The sequence below is a fragment of the Amblyomma mixtum genome, chromosome 2 (genome assembly GCF_055824585.1).
Source record: "Amblyomma mixtum isolate Tamu chromosome 2, ASM5582458v1, whole genome shotgun sequence".
NCBI classification, from domain to species: domain Eukaryota; kingdom Metazoa; phylum Arthropoda; class Arachnida; order Ixodida; family Ixodidae; genus Amblyomma; species Amblyomma mixtum.
In genome coordinates this window covers 35,095,409-35,116,870 of record NC_143013.1, presented here as the reverse complement: position 1 = coordinate 35,116,870, position 21,462 = coordinate 35,095,409, and the positions used below count along the sequence as shown (strand labels likewise).

The 21,462-nt window shown below is 40.4% G+C and overlaps 1 protein-coding gene across 1 annotated transcript; it reads left to right on the top strand.

The window, feature by feature from the left end:
* Positions 1-310: 310 nt before the first annotated feature.
* On the top strand, positions 311-21,058 carry LOC149358959 (uncharacterized). The gene is made up of 23 exons (XM_089567591.1): positions 311-417; positions 3,348-3,489; positions 3,835-3,963; positions 6,001-6,123; positions 6,219-6,436; positions 8,653-8,750; positions 8,841-8,952; positions 9,041-9,187; positions 9,297-9,410; positions 9,863-10,004; positions 10,223-10,255; positions 11,984-12,130; positions 12,529-12,615; positions 13,117-13,239; positions 14,099-14,286; positions 14,373-14,476; positions 14,964-15,063; positions 17,725-17,865; positions 18,245-18,358; positions 18,718-18,859; positions 19,030-19,092; positions 19,756-19,881; positions 20,967-21,058. Exons 1-23 carry the CDS (start codon positions 325-327, stop codon positions 21,056-21,058), a joined length of 2,778 nt encoding a protein of 925 aa, XP_089423717.1. The 5' UTR covers positions 311-324.
* Positions 21,059-21,462: the final 404 nt, after the last annotated feature.

The following is a 21,462-nucleotide window of genomic DNA, read 5'->3' as shown; positions in this document are numbered from 1 at the left end:
ATTAGATACGAACCAACTTGATGGCTCATTATTTTGCATAGTGTATTCCTCATTGAATCATGTTAACTCATAAAGAGGCCTCTTAAAAATTTATTAACCATAAATGCTCATGTTAATGCTGTTTTACTGATGAAATTTCTGCATTTTGTTTCAGTAAAGCATCACACGCAATTAAATATAGTGTGTGTAGCTGAAGTATTTGTTTTTGAAGTATTTGAAGTATTTCTTTCAACATAGCAGACAATGATAGTAATAACTTTGAGTTTATAATACTAACCATCCTTCACTGTGGTGTTAATTTTGTAGGTCTGCCCATCAGGGGACATGGCTCTTCACACCTTCCGCAACACTTCTATCTACTGGAAAAACAGCACTGACATGTTTGTATTTGAGAATGAAGGCACTTTGACTGACAAGGTACTTTACACTTTCTTTGCCGGTGGCCTTTTGGCTTATCATGACATGTGGCAATTTCAGTTTGTTGAACTTATGCCAGAAATTCTCTAGATGAATTTGCCTCACTCATGGTTTTCTTTTGTATTCCTCAGTTTTATGCTGTATGTAAGGGGGATGGTTTTTTTTATATGTTAATGGATTGACTGGAAATTTCTGCGGCTGTCATTTTATTTAGGTATGCTGCTGAGTCGGTCTATTTTTGTTTATTTCGGTCACAAAGTCTATAACCTATTTGGAAAAAAATGAGAACAACATTAGCTTATTTATCTTCTTCTGATATTTGTTTTTTTTATACTGAACAAATATTCGATTTGATATTCGAAGGCATTTTTTCTTCGTATTATTCGATCGTACTCGAAAGTTTCATTATTTGCACACCTATACTTTTTACCATTCTTGATTGTTGGCTACCTTCACTTTTCGGCTGCATTAACAATGTGCCATAATGTTTTTGTTTTTAAAGTAGTGTCAGTCTATGATTGCAGAAGTCCGAGCCCAAAACCAGCACCTCCTTTATTATATGGCACTGCCAGAACAAAATAATCCAGGACGATCAAACAAGTGTGCCAACTGACCGCAAGAGCAGACGCTGCCTCATAGGCTTTCTCATAGATTCAGCTGGTTGCTAGGGGCAATCACAGAGAAAACCGGTGTTAAAATGCAAAAAAATGGCCAAAAATTTAGTTTTTTTTTTAAAGTCAGTTTCCTATCCTTTGACTCGCTTTCTGTGCTGTCCTCCAATGTGAGGTATGCCAAAAACATATTGTGAAATGGTCCAAAAATTAGCATTTTTCAAACCTCAGTACGTTTGTCGTGCCGCTACCAAGTGTCGCATATTGAAATCGGCAGAAAGCCTGTCTTGACATCATCTAATCTAGAGCTCCAGCTCGATACCACGAGCAGGAGCAAACACACAAAAAGGAGCAGTTTCAAAATCTCATCATGTGACTGCCAAATGTAAGCATTAGTCTCCTCCATGGTGGCCCCTAACAGCCGGCAGAGTTTTGCCTGGAAGCCAGTTTAGTGGCATCTGCTCTTATGTATGGTTGGCTATACTTGCTCGTCTCATGTCAGATTGTTTTGGGTTCAGAATTCAGCGATCATAAACTGACGCTCCTTTAAAATTTTATATTTTGTAAATTTGCTTAATCTTGCTCTTCAAATCTCAAAATGTCACATCGCTATGCGAAACGTCGTAGTAGAGGACTCCGGACTAATTTAGACAACCTGGGGTCCTTTAAGGTGCATTGACATCACGCAGCACACGGGCATTTTCGCACTTTGCCTGCACTGAAATATAGCCGCTGTGGCTCGAATCGAACTCGCAACATGGGTTCAGCAGCTGACTGCCAAAGCCACTGAGCCAGTGTGTCAGGTGCTGCTTTAAAATGAAGTGAAAAATGACGCAGTGTTGAGACAGCCCAAGCGAAAGTCGCCAGTAGTCAAAAATGATATGAAGACCTCTTTGTGGGCTTCTGCGAGTGAATTTACCATGAAGGACATCGTGGACACATAGCTACACACTTCAGGCTTCGCTTATCTGGCGAAAGCGGCTTAATCGCGGTGACTGTGTTAGACATCATGATGTTCAGCCTTGTAACATGTACATAAAGAGGCAGCCAAACAGCGCTGCATTCTAAAGAACACAAAGAAACACAACCCTTGTGCCTTCCAGAGAAGTAATTGGGGTTCTCAACTTTGAATGCCTTTTTCTAAGATTGTTTTGTTTACAGTTTTGTTTACTTGGCTCCGTTTAATTTGTTGTGATGACACAGCAGGTCGTGACATTCTTGGTTTTTCAGGTTCTTGTATTACAAATTCCTTCGCATTTCTTATCAATTCCTTATGAATTCTCAATCAAAAGATGTATATGTTAACGACACGACGTGAAATGAACGCTAAATATTTGTTATGTGAGAAAAAAGCATGTCATGCCCTGTAACATGCATGCCTCTTTCAGGTGGCATTTGTTATTTCAACTCAAAACAAATATTTTTCAGCCTAAATAGAATATCCAGGACTCAAGAAAGCCAGTTATTGTTTTATTATTAAGTTAAGTTATTGTTTGAAGACCCCTCTGACACAGGAAATTCAGAGTGCCCGTGAAAATTAGTGCCCGTGAAAAAAATCTGTTGGCAAGAAAATGGTGGAAGGCTTGCTACCAAGCTCTCTGTTTTATGAAATGTTTTTATGCTTGATTCGCTATTTGGTATAAAAAAGCACCACGTTTTCAATGTGAAGGATACTAACTATGGTTGTGATGAAGAAACTAGTGCTAGCTAAGCATATTCTGAGAAAAAATTGCGAGTTCGGAATGTACACAATTGTGTACAAGGCAACTTAAAGGAACATAAAAATGCAGTGAATGTTCATCCAACCTCTTAATATATTTTTTTTTTGGAGTCTGCAGGCTTTGCACAATGTTGGAGGCAGCAAAAATTAGAATAATATTTGCTGAAAAGAATTTTTTTCAGATATAACATGACATCACTACTTTGTGCGAATGGCTGTAAAATCCTTAGCAACATGCATAAAAACTTTCCTCCTCAAAACTTTTTGCTGGAAGCCGTGTCCCCTTAGATGGCTAGCATACTCGAGTGTCTCAAATGCAGAGCGTACCAGTTTATAATCATTAGCACGTTCATTGAACATAATAATCTTTTCAGCGGTGGCTTCGTTCTTTTCTGTGTGGCTGTACTTCCAGATATGTTGCTGCTGTGAGAACTGTGTATGTGCCTGGAGTTTGTTTTCACTGACAGTTATTAGTAAAGCTAAATGAAGAGCTACCTTGGTCTCAAGTATGAAGTGCTACATTGTTCAGTGTGCAGACTGTGTCATGTGAGATTATCTTGGAATGCATGTCTACAGTGCAGTCTTGGAAAATGTCCCAGGTGTCACACTTTCTGGCTTTGCATCCTGCTGGCTGTGTGGTGCTATTTGGAGCTGACAAGGATGACATCAGTGGAGAGTGTTCCCTATGGGAACCTGCTCCGCGAGTCAAGGTTGTCAACCGGCTCCTTTTCTACGTGCCGAGTAAGTGCCTAGCCAGTATAGTTCCTTGATCAAGTACTACATGCTTTAATTGCTTGCAATACCCATTACACATGGTCTTAAATAATTTGTTTTCATCAGTGATATTGGTGGGCGGAGCACTGGGTCTTGAGATCCGGAACCTATAAAATGCTTCAGCAATAACTAATGAGATCCTGTGAGTGTGTTAGTAGCTTTTGCATTGAAAGGGAATCAACGAGGATGTTTTCAGCCAGGCTCAGCTGAACGATGTGCTTGATAAGCTTGAGCAGCAAATATGTTTTTGGTGAACTGAGGCAGAGATGCTGGAGGTCTGTAAAAGCATAGTTTTTATCTTTCTTTACTCAGTGTCCCATACCACACATCCCATATTAGAAGACAAAGGCATTGGTGTGACCACAGAGCCAACTGGATCTGAACTGATCAACGACCAGGGTACCAAGACGGCTAAACGTTTCTTCAGATCACCTACTGGAGGTATGCTGCATCATTGTTGTATGAGGGAGCAGTGTCCCTAGTATAGCATTTGAGTTGTGACCCAGTTTGTATAGTTGAACCTCTTTATATCGAAACTGTAATACCGTTTCTTAACGATTTTTCTGTTGTAATTCTAAGGCTAAATTTTTTTCTTCTTTTTTTTACCCGTTTCTTTGTTTCAGCACTCGAAATGACCTCACACATTTTTGCAAAGCTCTTGATTGACGAGTGTCTTCTCATTGGTCATTCATGAAGGAAATCTGAAATAGCGTAATCAAGGGCACCAGATTTTTATTTGGTGTAATATTATAGTGGTTGCACCATACTGCTTGCAGCCACTGTCGCATGGCACCGTGTGTATTTTATCATGATTCGTGAATGTCAAGCTGCTGTTTTCAATGCACTAAAGGTTCACGGCTTCGTGAGGCAGAAATCATTAAAACATTGATGGGTATGCTTACAGTAAAAAGCAAGGTACAAGTGCCTATTGTTGTTTATTTCGAAAGTACAAAACTTCCTTTATGGAGTGTAGTTTTGTACTGCCTCAGCAAATAGGTAATGCAGCAGCAATATGTTTACTCTGCTGGCCATAATTTGGTCAGCCACTTTGCTTATGCTTTACTCTGATGTTTGTGCATCAAGAGCATGCACTGTTGATATGTCTGGTCTGATGTTTTTTCTTTCTGCGTTGAACAAAGGCTGATATGTGCATGTAACACATAGCAAGTTTGGGCTGTTGAAACATGCATAAAAATTATTTTTGTGAATTTCTAGAACTAAAATAGGGGAGCCTAAAAAAATGTCGCATAATAGAATTTGTTACTTAAAAGATTAATTGCATGTGAGCACTAAAATAAGGTGTTCCATGTGAATACTAAAAAATGGCATGAGACAGATTTCTGGCTGGATAATCAGGAAAGTTTCAAAATAAACAACCAAGAATAGAGTTGGTGACATTGCACTTGTTTGCTGCTTTTAAAAGCTGTAGGCTTTGTTTGCCTAACTAAGTCACGAATATTTGTTTGCATGAACATTCCATTAATGTTGACCCTGCAAGATTGCTTAAAGAATGGCACTAATCATCGTTGTGATTGCTGAAGAGGTTTACCACACATACTTTGTAGTACAACGTCACATATTACTAATTAGTCGCCGTGGTGGCTAGAGAATCCAGTTGGTTGAAATTTCCAAAGCTCTTCACTACGATGCTCCTTATAGCCTGAGTCACTTTGGGATGTTAACCCCCATAAACCATAAACCACATGTTACTAAGTTTTGTGGAGAAGCCCTAAGAGTCCCTGCAACACTTTTTGAGCATAGTACATAAACTTGCTTGTATCACTAGTACGTGTTGTCATGAGTACCTGAGCAAAATAATAAACCTCTACACGCAGCAGAGAACTCGCAATCATGCTCAGAAGTTTACAAACTCTCTCCTAAAACTTTTTCAAAGTCGTGTCCTCGTTCGCATAAGCATGTTCATATGTATTTTTAGAAACAGCTCTTGGTCAAATTCTTGTAGACGTCGCACAGATATCGTGGCCCAAAGCCAGTCAGCTGCATCGCTTAGGTGGGTCAGTGAGCTCCCCCCTCAAAGTGTTTCCGCGTCCTCCAGCAGCACAGTTCTGGGCCTGGGTGGGAGGGACCAGAGGAGAAGCATTGGTTTTTGCACATGGAAAAAAAAATGACAAGACGAGAGGGAAATGTGTGAAGATGCTGAAATTCAAATTTTGTAGGACCATATTCATGAAACGGCATTCATTAACATTTCAGGCATACCGTAACTTAATTCAGTAATGTTTCAAAACCCCTTTGAACTGTTTTTATGCACAAAACAAAATTACCATCCTTGGACTAATTCATTTTCTCTGAGATACTTACTTAAGATTAGTGTAATACTATACTGATTGATAAATGCTTAACAGGTTTGCTCAAGCTTGCTCTGAAACACACTACAATGCCTTCTTTTACTCGCCTGTCTTGTGATAATAGGCTTGTTTTGGAAATGTCTGTATAAGTATTGGGCGTGTCGTGCAGGTGCGCTTATTTGTGCATTCAAGTCTGATCTGCTAGCTCTGAAGATTGCGCAGGAACAGTGCACACATCTGGTATATATGGACGTCGAATATGATGCACAAGGCCAGCTGTTGATAAAGAACCGTAAGCCACATGACATTTTCTTCTGTAATTCATGCAGTGGAAAAACATATATAGCCACTTCTGATGTCTGCTGCTGTTTTCATTCCTTCAACCAGGCACATCATTCGAGAACTTTCTGTCTTCCAAACTGACCATGAGGCAGTTGTTGTTTGTGGGCCTCCCACCAAGTGTCATTGAGTACCTTGATACGGAAGACAAAATCAACTCTTTCATTACACATGGGACAGCTTTCCTTGATGACGACGTACTTGATGGCTTTGCTTTATTCTCGGATGCATCTACAAAGCCTGGAAGGCTGAAGCAGGTGGCAGAGGTAAGCAAAATTTTTACATTGCAGGGATCTTGACTGCATTAGTCAGTGAAGTTTTAAATGCTTTGGTTTGTTTTGTTGTTTTTTAACCTGTTACCGAAACAGCAAAATCTCGGTACTTAAGTAGAACCCTGCTATAGTAAACTCGGATATAGTAAAAACTCGGATATTTGAAAGTTAAACTGTGGTCCCATTTCGCCTTCTATAGACAACTCTACATTTTTTTTCAGTTATAGTAAAATATTTTTTTTGAAGAAATGGCTGTAGTAAAGAGCGTCTGGTCATGACGACATACCTCCCGCAGAATAGTCACGACGCGGCACGCGCGAGGCCAACGTTCGGAGGCAAATGGATATCAAAGATGATGAAACTGCTTTTTTTTTTTGTTAGGTATCTTCACCACTGAGCTCAAAAGCTGCGAGGAGAAGCCAACTTCTGAAAGTCCTTGGGGGCTGTCAGGCAATCTAGCTATGGACGCAGAAAGAAGGGGGCACAAGTCACTGAGAAAGGAAAAACAGTAGAAGTGCAGCGCAGAGTAGGGAAGGAAAGAAAAGGGTGAAGGTTCGCAACACGATAGCGCAAAGCACGGCGAAGCGGCAGCAAGAAACTGAGGCAGAGCTGCACTGCGTGAGTGGTACCGCCGCGCCTCGACTGTAGCACACGCTTCTTAACTACTGCCTCTTAAACAACGTTGAGGCTGCGGAAAATGATGCCGTGTTCACACGAAACTCTGATTTTCACATGAAATTAAACTCGCTTTATATTTGTAGCTGCGTTGTATTTGTGCACTTGTGGTACTTGTGGTACTTTGGTACTTCTACAAGACAAATAAAATCGAAAATATGATGACATGAAATGTGATAACTGAAAATAATTATCGCATGAAGGGACAATAAGAGCAGGATGTAGGTGAGTGTTACTTTTATAAACCAACACTGTGCTTAGTAAGTAGCCTCGTTAATTACCAGAGTGCATTCTCAGAGTCATGCCATCACCAGCAACTGATACACAGACCCTGATACCGTATAGTGAAGATTTTTGCTGTTCCAAGTCCCTTTATATTGTAGAGGGGTTCTACTCTATATGAAACTTACAGGGCGGCAAAAATATTCGTATCTCCCAAACTTCTTACAATTGCAAAACAAACAAAATCAGTGCGGTGAAGCAGGGGAAATGCATTAACACAGATCCATTTATAGCTGATTGATGAGACTTACTTATGGCCTTGTGCTATTGCTGAGTGCTTACGGTGCATACCGCATGACTGACAGTAGCAGCGTCAGCTATTTGGTGGCAGTGATTTGTGTTCGCGGACATATGGTCACTGCTCCTGCTTTTGTATCAATCGTAGCAGTGCAGGAGAGTGTTTAGGGCACGTGAAATTCTGCACATTGTGCACAGTGCTCTTGGGCTAAGGAGTTTTATGCAACTGCATCATATTAAAATTTTTATCGGCTGTGGCTATATTGTCACAATTCTATTGTAGCTGAGCAAATCTGTTATTTTTGTTTGTAGACGCAGTGGTAGGCATGTAATGAACTGCCTTATTACACCTTGCTATTTAGTGTATATTGTGTCTTAAACCTTTAACCATAATTTCATAGAAATATGGTCTTGCATGTTGAACACCTATTTATATAAAGCCTAATAAGTCTGCTGCAACATTTCATGCATTTTAGGAGCAAATTTTGTTTTAGGTGAGTTTTATTGCCAGCTGTTGTGATAAAATATATTGAGGGTAAAGTTATGCAGAGAAATTATTAGGGCTTGGTAGGCCATATTGTCAGCTTTGTCAAATTAGGAGCTTGTTGCCATAAGATACAGTAGAGTATGATGTAATGGTTACTTCTGGGATGTGAAGGCGCTGCACATTCAGTAAATCAAAAAGAATATGACATGGTATTACATTGCTTGAAATCATCAGCACTTTTTTTTTTCCTTTTTAATGGAGTGCCGATGCAATTTATGATAACATTGAGCATACACAGACTGTCGAACAACGTCGGTGTGTGTGTGTGCTACACCGTTTCTTCTAATTATTCTAGCAAGATCTAAATAAATGACCTCTTGCAGACAGTTTATTTTTATGTGCATTATATGTGCATTATGTGCATAGGAGTTATAGAATTCAGAGTGCTGTAGAAAAGAATGGTGTAATTGTTTGCCTTAAAAGCATGTAGAACATAACATGTGCTGTCCACTTCTTCTTACTTTGACAGGCTACAATCAAGCAGTTTAGAGAACACAGCCGTCCTCCTCATCTCCTGATGCTTGCTGTGCATGTTGGAATTGCAGCAGACTTTGGAAGCTTCATGGAGTATGTTCTTAAGGCAATATTTGTTACCAAGTGGGCTTTACGTCATGTTAAAGAAAAAATGCCGCTAAAGGATTTTTTTTTGCTTTGCAGCGCATCTGATATCTTGGTGCTATTGGCCCACTCATATGAAGCATCTTCGGTGGACTGTAGAGTTGAATACCCATCTGAGAGCTCTTTCACGGAGAAACTGTTTCAAGTTTCGGTGAGATGTTTTGCTTGAAGGTTTGCTGCTTTTTAAACTGTCAACAATTTGAATGGAAACCTGAGCCCTAATATGATTTTCTGTGCAGAAAAAATTATTGGAGAAGTCAAAAGAGAAGCGAGGACAGGCAGCCTGCTTGTCAATCAATCTGGCTGTGCGCCAGTTTGACATAAAAGATGGCGGAAAAGAGCTGGGCAGTGAGTGCAGATCTGAACGCTGGGAAAATTATGCCAAGGTTTGCATTTTGACTTTGTACTCCGTGATTTTGCAATTGCTGCTTACTTGTGTAGCTTGGTATATGTGTTCTGAATCGATCAATTTTGTTTTTTTCTGGCATTCGGTAGACTTGCCCAAATGTAAAGATTCATACACAGAGAGGCAGCCAAAATGTTGCTGCGTACCGACTAGATGGGACCAGTTTCCTGACTTTTGAAGATGAAGAAACGGTTTCAATCAAGGTAAGGGTTTCAGTCACATCTGTGCATGTAAAGGGTTTGTACACAGGCAGCCAGAATGTTCGTACATACCAAATAGATGGGACTGGTTTTCTGAAATTTGAAGACAAAGAACTTCGATCAAAGTGAGGGCATCGACAATATTTCCTGCATGGTAAACCACACCACTGAAGGTGAGTTGTACGGGTGAAGTATTAAGAAGGCACTGTGCACACAGCCATCTAAGGAGTATTAAAAGCTGAGGAAAGTTGCTGGCTTGGTGGAGTTGCTGACTTGGTGGCTGGTGGATCAGTAAGCATTGTAGCTGCTGTGACATTCCTTGCAAGATGCAAAGCTTGCAGTCTTTATGACTTCAGTGCAAGCACGGGATGGTCACGTAATATATACAGTGACCTGTGTGTTATTCGATCCCACTTTAGTGGAAAGATTCCCATCAAAGCTCCTAATATATGCAGGTTCTTCGCTACCTTCAAGAAAATCCGGCACCCTGCATAGCTGCTTTCCGTGTTGATGCTGAAGACTCTTGTGGTGCGTGCACAGCACGTGAGAAGGCTTCACGTCTTATGGCAATCTCCAGGCTTCTCTCTCCTACCACGGGTGAGTTACGCGCATTGCGCAATAATAATGCACACCTCATGATATGCTGCCTTGACCCCGAGTGTGTGAGCCCAGTGCAATGCAGTATTGGCTGCAATACAATCAATAAGAACCAGATTGACCCAAGCAGCAACCGCTACTGTGAAGAGAAGTATAGCTTGCTTTCTTATTGGCATCATAGACTTGAAGGTAATCTTGCTGACTTCTCCTTTTGACAGAATGTTCATCAAGCACCGAGGCAGTGCCTACAGGTATGTACATGCTGAGCGATTCGCATATGTAACCTACTTTCTGAAATAGACTTGATAGGCATGCCTGCTTAAGGTGTTTTGCACCCAATATAAGGAAATAAGGAAAGAATACTTATGTCAGCCATCTTGTGTCAAAAAATGCAGAAAAAAGAGCAAAAGTGAAAAAAAATAAGGGGGGAGGGATAAATGGGGTTAGCAAAATATTATATACCAGGTGTTTTAGCAAACTTCAAAAATTTCTTGAAGGGAAGTGCTCAAAATAGAAAGAAAATCTGTTCAGGAACAAACTTTCAAATGTGTGCTTGAAAGTGATGTAATTATATAGCCAGTTAACTTAATTTGGTAATTAACTTTTATCAGTCTGGTCGTTAGGGTCTATAGTGACTTTTTAGCCACAGACGATACCATATCAATTTTTTAACAAAACGAAAAGTTCTCTACAGCTCCTCACAGTGAGGAAATCTGGTGCTCTTTTTTACATACAACTCATACAGTGCATGAGGATGCGCTAAAAGCTCAATGCCAATGTGGCATTGGCTGGGTGATACTATGTTGCAATGGCTACTGTGCCTAGTTAGAACAGTGTGCTATTGTACCATGGTATGAACTTTATCGCTCTTGAAAATGATTTCACATAGTTGCTGATGATTATCCATTTACTTCTTGCACCAAGCGATGAAGCAAAAGAAAGTGCATACCATGGTACAGTGGTGAAGATTGTTAGACTGGAGAGCCATAGACATAGCAAATCACTGAAATTCCTGTGCACCTCGTGTACTCTGTTTTAGTTTTGATTGAAAAGAAGCATCAGATGTCCTCACTCTGCACGACATTGGAGAATGGCTTTTTCTTTGTTTCAGAATCTGATAAGGTATTGTCTTCTCTGTGCTAATTATAAAAAAATTAGTGAAAGTTATTTAATTGCCTAGATAATCTGCAAGTCTTTCAAAACTACTGCGGTCTGCTATGGCTGATAATCAGCAAGACTCAAAACTACTGCTGTCTGCAATGGCTGACGGTTAGTTTCTGAAAAGATTTTCTTTCTTTTTCAACCACTATTTCTGTAGGAATATTTGAAAGTGCATGCTGAGCACCTGGTATCTGTAAACATATGTCATAATAGACAGCATAGTCTCAGCAAGTTTGATACCATTTAGGAAAAAAAGGTTACAATAACTCATTCATCAGATGCAAAGTATAGGTTTGGATATCAGCACCTTTCTGCTGAAGATTATATGATGATCCCTTAACTGTACTTTCTTAACCTCCATATGCCTCTTTCAACCTCTTAACCTCTTTCAAGAAGGGGCTACATGAGTTTGCCTTCTGGACTAACTAATGCATGATAGTAATAGCAGCTCAACTAAACATGAGCTAGGCCTACTGCGGTGGCTCATTGGTTTTGGCATTTGGCTACTGAGCCTGAGGAAGCAGGGTCAAGCCTTGGGCATGGTAGTCTCTTTTCCATGAACGCGAAATGCTAAAACATGCATGTGCAGTCTGATGCCATTGCAAGAACCACAGGCAGTTGAAATTAATTTGGAGCTCTTCACTACTGTGTCCCTTATCCCAAGTACAGCTCCGGGACGTTAAACCTCGCATACCACCTAAGCATGATGCAGAAGTACTATATTAAGGTGTAACTATATTGAGCAAGTGTACCTGCTTTCAGATTGAAAGCACTTGATTTTTGGGGTCACTAAATATGCTAATTGTTGCCTTATACAGTTCCACAAACTTGGAGGCTGCCCCCCGTTCCAACTTCTGCAACAGAACTGAGTGAAACAGTAGTTCTAACTTCTGCTGCCGAATCGAGTGAAACACCCAAGCCTGAGCAGACTTCAGAAAGATTCACCCACACCTCACAGACAATTGGTGAGTTTGTACCTATGTAGTGCCGAAAGTTTGGCAAGTTGGTATACGTTCATGATGAAAAAATAGCATAAAAAGCGTCGTTCATTCCATCCTTCGTGTTCCTTTTGCACTATTTTTCAATCATGTACCCATGTCTTTGAGCATCATTTAGATTTACTCAGGCATAAATCTGTGCCCCAATGTTTATGAACCTGTGTGTCCCTTTCATGTTCTATAGTGCTGGAATGAATATTGAGCATAATTGAGATTACATTTAAGAGTGGTGCAAGACCTTTGAGCTAATCTGTGAACTTGGCAGCCAGTTTGCATGGGCAGCCTTAAGATGACTGGTGGATGAAAGGGCGCTGAGCAGTGAGCCTGTCACACTGGTTCTTGCATTTTCTTCAATCCTCTTTCAGACCATCGCAGCATGGCTACAGAGCACAGATCAACAACAGAAGTTTCTGGAGCATCTACTCGTGGGCCTTCACGTAGCCAAAGAGAGAGTAAGCATTTTACTTGTTTTTGTTGTTGTTACAACACTTAACGAGTCTGTGAAGCTGTCAGCATGTAGAGAGTTTGCATCAATATAGGCACCCTTTCAAAGATGTCAGATATGCAGGTTTTGCCAAAATTGGAGCATAAAAGAGAAGGTAGCATAACATCAAATGCCAGAGGTGACTCAGCGCATGCATTTCTGTGTCATGAAAAATAAGTATTAGGATTAGCAATTCAATTGGCTGAGCTTTCTAAATTGTCTGAGACATAGCACCACCAACAGTGGATAAAGCAGGATATCTTGCAGCTTGGCGTAGTTTTCTAATAGCAGTGCATGGATCGCATATAAGAGAGTTATTGGGCATTCCATATGAGCCTTTTAATTGCATTGTGCATTCTTGTGAGCCTTATTTCTGCCCTAGTGAGTACACTGATTGTGGTTTAAGTGACACATTTAAGGCAGAGGTCTTGCAAAGCATTTTTTACATGTCATCGTTCCTCTTTTTCAGGAGCTGTTCTGTGCATTTCCGCAGCACCAGTGTCCGAAAATGAGCTTCTTGTGCACCTTTGCACACATATTGTGGTAACACACCCAGAAAAGATGTTGTGGAATGCACCATTCAGCCCTGACCGTAAGTACTTGTTGATACTAAAATTAAACCCAAATATGACTGCTTTTTGTTATGTTTACTTGAATGTTTTTGTCATTCTGTATACTTCTTGCAGGATATGCAGTGCCTTGCAGCTGATGAATTTTAGTTTAGATAGTCCAGAGCTAAGCATATTTTAGTATCTTCATGAAGCAAATAAACCGTAGGCATACAGGGCAAGAAGGGAAATGAAATGTAGTCTACTGTATAACTAGCTGAAAATCTTGTCTTGTTTTACCTTTCCCGCAAAACTTTAACGGATGCCGAAACATTTACGATAATTTATGGATATTTATGGGTAAAATGTAGAAAAATCGTTTGTGGCTTTCTGTGAGCACCGAGTCAGCACATTAATGAAGCATGCCTAAAACCCGTAACTTTATGCGGTGGAAAATTTCAAATTCCATGGACGCAGAATAAAGAATCCATGAAATTCCGTAGGAAGCATAAGGTGCATGAAAGAAAGCACACGCCTTGCATGCTGCAGAGGTTCCCCTTCTAAATCTGAAAATGGCCATTGTAACTCAGCGTCAAGTAATGTTTCCTGTTAAATTCACTCAAAGAATGCCGCTTGTTTGATGAAAACTCCCACTTTTGTTATATTTGTGCAGATAAGGTAAATTAGTAATCTTCCCATTGTTCTGTGGTTCTTACTGACACCTATTACAATTGTGTGAAAAGTACTTAAATCATCATGGGAAACTAGTGGTCTTAAGCGTGCTATTACTTACTTCCTTCTTGCTAATATTTCTGTTCATCATTTTAATGGTTACATACGAAATAAAAATATTGTTTTAAACAAGTGGTGAACTATATGATGTAAAAATATTGCTTTTAACAGGTGGTGAACCAGATCGGTTCAAAGGTACCGAGCTGCTTCTTTCGATGGGCATGGCGCATGACATTCTCACTTTTGAGCATGGTTTTGCCAGATTAGTTCTGAGGGCACTAGTCAGCATGAAGATGGATGGCTATGCACTGTTTTCTGGCCCCAACACAAATCCAGATGCCTTGCTGAGGACTGTAAAGGTACATGTGATGCTTGATTGCTCCTCGACAACTTCTAGGTATTCTTACTACAATTTTTATGGCTGATGACAATTTTTTTCTCGCAGGACATTTGGCAGGTATTTGGCGAAAATAAAGACCACAAAGAATACACCTTGGTGGTTGGAGCTGTGCGAGAAGTTTTGGATGAAGTTATACGTGAGCCAGACCTGTGAGTTCACTTTAGTTAAGTGTGAGTGATCAGAAGAATTGAAGTGGTGCTGGGATAGATAGAAAATAAAAGAAAAATGAAGGCGGTTAACCAGATCAGTAATTCTAACTGCGTGTCTTTGTCTATGTATGTATTTTTTGTGTTGAAGCAATTTTCGTTTTATTTTGAACCACATTTTGAAGACGTGCATTTGTACTGCAGTAGCAAACATAACAAAAAAGTCTGTTTATTTCTTCAAGTCTTGTCGCTTGTCGTATTTACCATTACTGGGCATATAAAAATCGCTCGCAAACATATGGATGTCACTGCTTGCAACAACTACAGTGCCAGTTATGCTGTGAGAGACTGTGCATGAAATTAATATTTAAATGAGAACTCATTACACTATATTGTATTAAAAAGGGTGTTTGGTTCTTGAATGAGACTACAGTTTGAAAGTGTAGTGTATTGCCCAATATTCAATCATGTCTCTTGTTCCTTACCACAGGGACTCTGACTACATTGTTCTTCTCCCTGATCGCCTTGAAGCACCAGCTAAGTGCATGACAAATGCCCCATACTTCGTATATGATGATCCCATATTGCTGGTAAGCAGTAGAGGAGTTCTGCTGTAGATTAGATATTGCAGCAAGATTAAATTAGTAAGCTAAACTGTGCAGTAAACAATAGCAAAAATGTTTAGAGACTGGAACTGACAAAGCATTAGGCATGACTAGGCATGTGGGAATAGTGGTTTTTTTTGGTTTGAAGTGAATTCGAAGTGAATTCGAAGTGAACAGTATTTTTCTTGAAATAATTTTGAAGTGAATATTTCGAATATTTCTAGCACATGAAAAAGTTTGAATGGCACAGTAGGCATTTTCAAAATAATTTATTTTCGAACCCACTAGGCCATTACATGTCAGAAAGCGACAATGCATTGAAGCTTTGTCACACTCATTGAAGCTGTGTCGACTTTCTGCAAAATTGGCCATCGGAAATTGGGGGTGCCAACCTATATGCGGTACCAATGTATCTGTCGGATGTGAGACCTATTATATATGTGGGGCCTCCAACTGTTGTTGCTTTTAAACAGTGACTCTGAACACCTGCTAGGCATGTGCACCTAGATCTGCACCGTGCGCCTTGCGCCACCCCTTGTCAGGCGTTAGAAAGTGGCACGCATCTCCATGTGTCTCGTACTAGCTTCCCTTTGTGCTCATGCTGTCGTGCTTAATCAGTGAATTTCGCTGATTAAGTACGGCAGCTTAGATTCATTCCAAAAAAGTCAAGGGAGCCTCACGTCCTCAGATTAGAGAAAATTAGCATCTAATGTCCAACATTCTCGGGCAAAAACTTTTGAAAATTCAAAAATTGTAAGATGCTGTTATGGAAATATTGACTGCAACAGTCGATTCTTATGATATGTAGCAAAACCATTCTCTTAAAGCGTTTCCATCAATCGCATTGAACAGTTAAGACTGCCGCAGAAAATCAATGGGGAGCACTTTTTACAGTAGCAAAAACGTTAATAAAAAAAAGTTCAAGACTGCTGTCTGGTGATCTGCAGATACATTGATTATTGTAGTGAAATCTTGCATTATATAAAAACATTGCATTGCATGTTATTGATGCACGTCGTCATGTCATGAGCACAGGCACATGGTATGGAGTCGGGGCTTCGGTAGCGCGTGAGCTATGGTATTCCGGAGGAAGTGCACTGAACCGAAACCACACAGCAAGAGTTCCAGAAACATTTATCGCTGAAGATGAATACTTCGAAATATTGAATACCGAACATTTGTATTGAATCAAATATTGAATACTTTATTGTTCGACCAGATATTTGAAATTATTGAATATTCTCACATGCCTAGTATTGGTGCTACCCAGCATATGGCCTTAACCCTTTAATGAACGTGCTTTTTATACAGTTGCGTACATGTGAACTCACAACTTTTCCTCAGTGTGCTCTGGCTAGCACTGATCTCTTCATTTAAGGAGAATTTTGCACCCTTAACCTTTCATATAGGGCACTTCATGCCAACTAGTGAATGGTGAGTTTTGTAGCAAGCCCTTCGTCTTTGCTGCTGATAGACTGTACCACGAAAAAATATGGGGATGCTTAAGTCACCTGAAGAGTGGAATGCGATAGCAATAAATTTCACATTTGTCGTAGCTTCTGTTGAGACTTCTGTGTGTGTTTGCACCAGTTTCTTTGCAGTTGTCGGTCCATCAACCATCATACTCTGACTGCTAGCTGTAGTAGGTATCCGCTAGGCTGTGACAGGGCCGACATTTCCATGTATTACCTTTTTTTTTGTTTTTGATTTCGATTCTCTATCTAGATTGCTTTCTAAAAACTAGGTTACTCACAACCCGGCGGGCAAGTTGTGATGACTTCACAGGTTTTGATGTCACGAGGCCACATGACCTCTCTCGACCAATCAGCGAATTTCATGACACCGGACAGTGGCAGGGTTTTGGTTGTGAAAACAAATGCTATTGCATTAATAATGTCGATTTTTTTCTGGATTGCTTGCATCTTATAATTCCACAATTCTTTGATGTTTTGGTGTGTTTCATTGAAAAAATTAACGAATTGGCTTTCTTGAGACCTAGCTATGCTATTTAGGCTAAAAAATATTTGTTTTGAGTTGGAATGATTAATGGTACCTGACTGGGTGCCACTACTGCTCTACTGAACTCTAACTTGCTCTACTGAAGAAAGCTGCACCAAGGAAGACATTGCCTTTTTGTTGTCAATTCCTTCCTTCATGTATAAGTGCAGTTCTTCAGTAGTTTTTCTGTTAGCATTTGAACATATATGCTTAAATATATGTTGTAGAAGGATTTGCCAACAAGCAATGACATCACATCCCATCAAACTGTACCATGAGGCTTTTTCATACTGGGATAAAATTTGAATGTTACTCCAGCATTGTTTGATTTGCTTCAGATTGGTTAACTGGAGTGCAAAATCGCAGTTGAGTTTAGTAAGCTCTTAGTTAACTCTGTGAATGGGATTTATTAGCAGTTCTATGTTAAATCCAGCTTAAAGAATAGTTTGAATATAAAAACAAATTTATCAGAGAGAGTGTTGAAAGCTGGCATACAGTGAACCATTAGGTTCTGCTGCTGTGAACCATTAGAGCTGCTTGGTAAGTTTTTACATGTGCTTGATGTCTGAATAGAGTTCGAATCTTACTAGTATGTGCAGCATAATTCAGTGCTGAGATGTAAGCTACTGTAATTGATGTTTTTTTCAGGACAAGTGGTTAAGGAACAGAAAAGCCAATGCAATGCTGGCCATATCAGTATTTCTTCCTGTGGTTATCTACGACATCTCCAAGCGTGACAGCCAGTATGGCACTTTCTGTAGTAAAGAAGAGTGGCACAGCTATGCAATGGTTTGTGCATTTCCTGAAATCTTGAAATTTGATTTGAAAATCAGTTTGACCTCTGAGGGCCCTTGAAGGCCCAGTTTCTCAAATACTACCTTTATTTTCGCTACATTTTGAAGCTTAATTTTTCATTTTTTGTAAAATGTACTTGATATCTGGAGACTGTGGATTTAGTGATAGCCATTTACAAATGCTGGAAATGTGCTATAAGGTCCATGATTTGTCCACTGAAGTATTGATGAACTGTTCTCTGCGCATTTTTTAAAGTACTTTGTCTGGCTGTAGGTAGAACATGCTTGTATAATTTTCTTGTGATATCTTGCAATCCTTTTGCTCTCAACAGCCTGTCTAAGCCTGAACTTTGTCCCATTTCTCTTTAAACAAGTCTTGTTTCAGCTACGGATTCAAAAAAGAAAATCGGCGCCGTGACAACCCTGTACTTCTTAATAGTGCCTCTCAGCTTATGGTCTATGAAGATGAGATGACCATAGCAGAACGAGTAAGTAAGATGTATTACTTGGACCATGCCTGGCTAAAGATTAGCTTTATTTATTATCACTAGTAATCACCATCACTTGCGCCTTAGTCTATGAGGCACTTTCTAATTGTTCTAGACGAGTCTGATGAACTGAAACATTGAACTACCACATGTCACTATTTGCCAATCTACTCTGTGCATGAAACCAGTGGCTTTCACCGCAGATTGTTTTTATCTTGGTCTTGAAAAATTTTTTATTAAAAATAATTGTAAAAGAAACTCGGCATACCGTGAAAAAAAACAATTTCGATGCATCGTTTTTATTTTCTTTCATCTAAGGTAGCGGGCAGTAACGGAGGCAGTTAAATTTCTTTTTCTAGATCTCAACTGTGTCGGCAACAACCCCCAACATTTCTGTAGCAGCATTTTACGTGGACGCTGAGGACTTGGTTGGGAGTTGCGACAGAAGAGAACCGGCATCTAGGCTGGCTGCCATCTCACAGCTCATTACAAGGAGGCCTGGTCTGTACATGTAGCTTGCCCGCTGTTCAACTTGTTAACTTTTGACAAACCTTAATTTGACAAACCTTAATTTCAGCTCTTATGTGAGAAACTGGTTTTGTTTGATTTATGGAAATTGCTGTGATGGTTCAGTGTAAGCTTTTATTGGATTTTTGTCTTTTTTCATCTAGCGGTCATCCCAAAAACGACGCCACGTCCATTAGTAAGGCGAAAAGTAACCACGAGTCCTTCAGGTTAGTTTGCAAGGCTTTTTATCATAATACATTGGCATGAAAATTATATTCAGTCACCTTCTCATACAGCTCTTGCATAAGAGCAAAGTATAGACAGCATGAGTATCACACCTGCCACCTTGCTGCTGCAGTTGCAATGATGAAACATACGCTGCTTATTCAAAGAAGGTGAACAGCCAAAGCCCCAGCATGTGTTGTTAATTAGAGTGGTGCCATATTTGCACAAATATAGCACGAGCTTTTTCTTGAAATCATCTCAATCTAGGCTCATGAGCAGTGATGTCCAGCCCACTTTGAGAACCTTTGGTTGGGAAAGTAAAGTGCATGGCACGTACACGGGCAAAAGAGAGGGTGGCCATGAATGTGAAGAGGAGGAGCAAGAGAGGCACAGACTGTAGCAGGTGGCCCAGGTTGTTTGAGAAGGGGAAGGTGGTCAAAAGGTCTTTGAGGAGCAGGAAAAGGAACAAAGAGCAAGCGAGTGTGAATGGACAGGAATGCAGCAACCGTGTGGCAGTAGCAGTGATGAAGGCTGTAGGCGCGTTAGGCCTACAGCCTTAGCTATGCTGTATGCCTAACACGTTTTTAATTTCTTGCCGAAGCTTTTTTTATCACTGTAAATAGATTCTGAAAAATGATAAGCGTGCGCTGTTTCTTTACTTCTAGCCTCCCTCATTTGTGTCTACTCGAAGGAAATCAAGTTTCCAGATCTTTTGCTCCAAGTGTGTGACTACATTGTGTACATAAACATTACATTGAGGGAAATTGCCAGAGGTGCACAAGTCCGGATTGGTAAGGCTGCCTTGTTTTCTTTTCACTTGCTCATTGAGAGGTTTGCACACTTGACAAATATTATTTTGTGCATGGATTGTGCATGTAATATGCACAATCGATGAACAGAAAAATCAGCACTCACTGCGGATCATCATTCAAAATGCATGTAAGACATGGGGTCGATTATCAGTCAGTAAACTGCTTTATATTTTTTTTAACACAAGTTATGTAATTCATTGTTGACAGCATCTGAGCATTTTCTAGCTGCTTGGAAGTTGTGCCGTTTAAAGATACTTAGTGGTGACACAAACCCAATCTATGTGGTTGCTTTAATTCATGTAGAGAAGAAGTTTAGAAGTTTGAAGGCCGCCGCGGTGGCTCAGCGGCTATGGTGCTCGGCTGCTGACCCAAAAGACGCGGGTTCGATCCCGGCCGCGGCGGCTAGAATTTCTTTGGAGGAGAAATTCTAGAGGCTCGTGTACTGTGCGATGTCAGTGCACGTTAAAGAACCCCAGGTGGTCGAAATTTCCGGAGCCCTCCACTACGGCGTCTCTCATAGCCTTAGTCGCTTTGGGACGTTAAACCCCATAAACCAAACCAAACCAGAAGTTTGAGGATGTTGTGTTTATGCATGCACTTTTATAGTTCCGTGTAACACAGATGCAGGTGTACGAGCACATATCTGTAGCAGCTTAGCTAGGCCATTGTAGTAATGCAGATTTGTTTTAACTGAGATCTTCAAGTAGATAGTAGGGACATGCTACACTGGGCTTATGCCTAGTTGTACAGTATACCATATCTTGCAGATTATAAGTCGACCCCTCCAACTTGCAACCTCCTCTGGGCAAAAAAAGTGACTTCAAATATACCAGCTAGGTCGACACTGCCTTACCCTGTGACACTAGCTCACCAATAAGGTTTTCAGAAGACTGAGTCATGCAAAGAAACATTTCACGAGCCATCTCTTACGACTCGTCGTCGCTTTTGAGAAGGGCACAGTTGCGGTTGTCATCATTTTGTGAGCCACTGCGGCTGCTGGTCATCGGAAGTGGTGCCGAAATGCCGCATGTGGAAAATGCTGCACAGACCGTGTCTGTCGGCAGCCGGCACTCCTGTCAAAGATGCAAATCATCATGGTGCCCTGCCAAGCTCTCCAAACATGCCATCCGTGAGCTCTCATCAAAAGATGCTGTGACGTAATCAGTGCACAGCATCTTGGCGCACTGCCAAGGTCTGCACTGTGGGCAGAGCAAAACTGAGGAATGTGCTCAGAAAAGCTAACGTTTAAAAAAAGAGTGAATTCTCATCAGCAAAGGTGAGAGGTGGGTTCATTATGCGAGTAAGATCGTTACGCGAGTAAGTACATACTTTTGACCCCACATACAGGTCGACCTTACGATTTTGTGAATACATGTACCCTGATTATAAGTTGACCCTCTCAACTTTGGAAGATCATTTTTTGAAAAAAACATCGACTTATAATCTGCAATATACAGTAATAACCTTTATTCTCACTAGGGCTTACTGGAGAGACATTATATGAGGCCAGGAACAAACATTCCGCAGTGGATGAACTCATCATCACTGCTAACAAAAAGA

Bases quoted from the DNA above. Each gene is read 5' to 3' on its own strand.
- LOC149358959 (XM_089567591.1), top strand. From the start codon at position 325: ATGGCTCTTCACACCTTCCGCAACACTTCTATCTACTGGAAAAACAGC. The intron at 6,437-8,652 runs GTAAGCAAAATT...TTACTTTGACAG, and splicing joins GGCTGAAGCAGGTGGCAGAG to GCTACAATCAAGCAGTTTAG. The intron at 9,188-9,296 runs GTTTGCATTTTG...GGCATTCGGTAG, and splicing joins GCTGGGAAAATTATGCCAAG to ACTTGCCCAAATGTAAAGAT.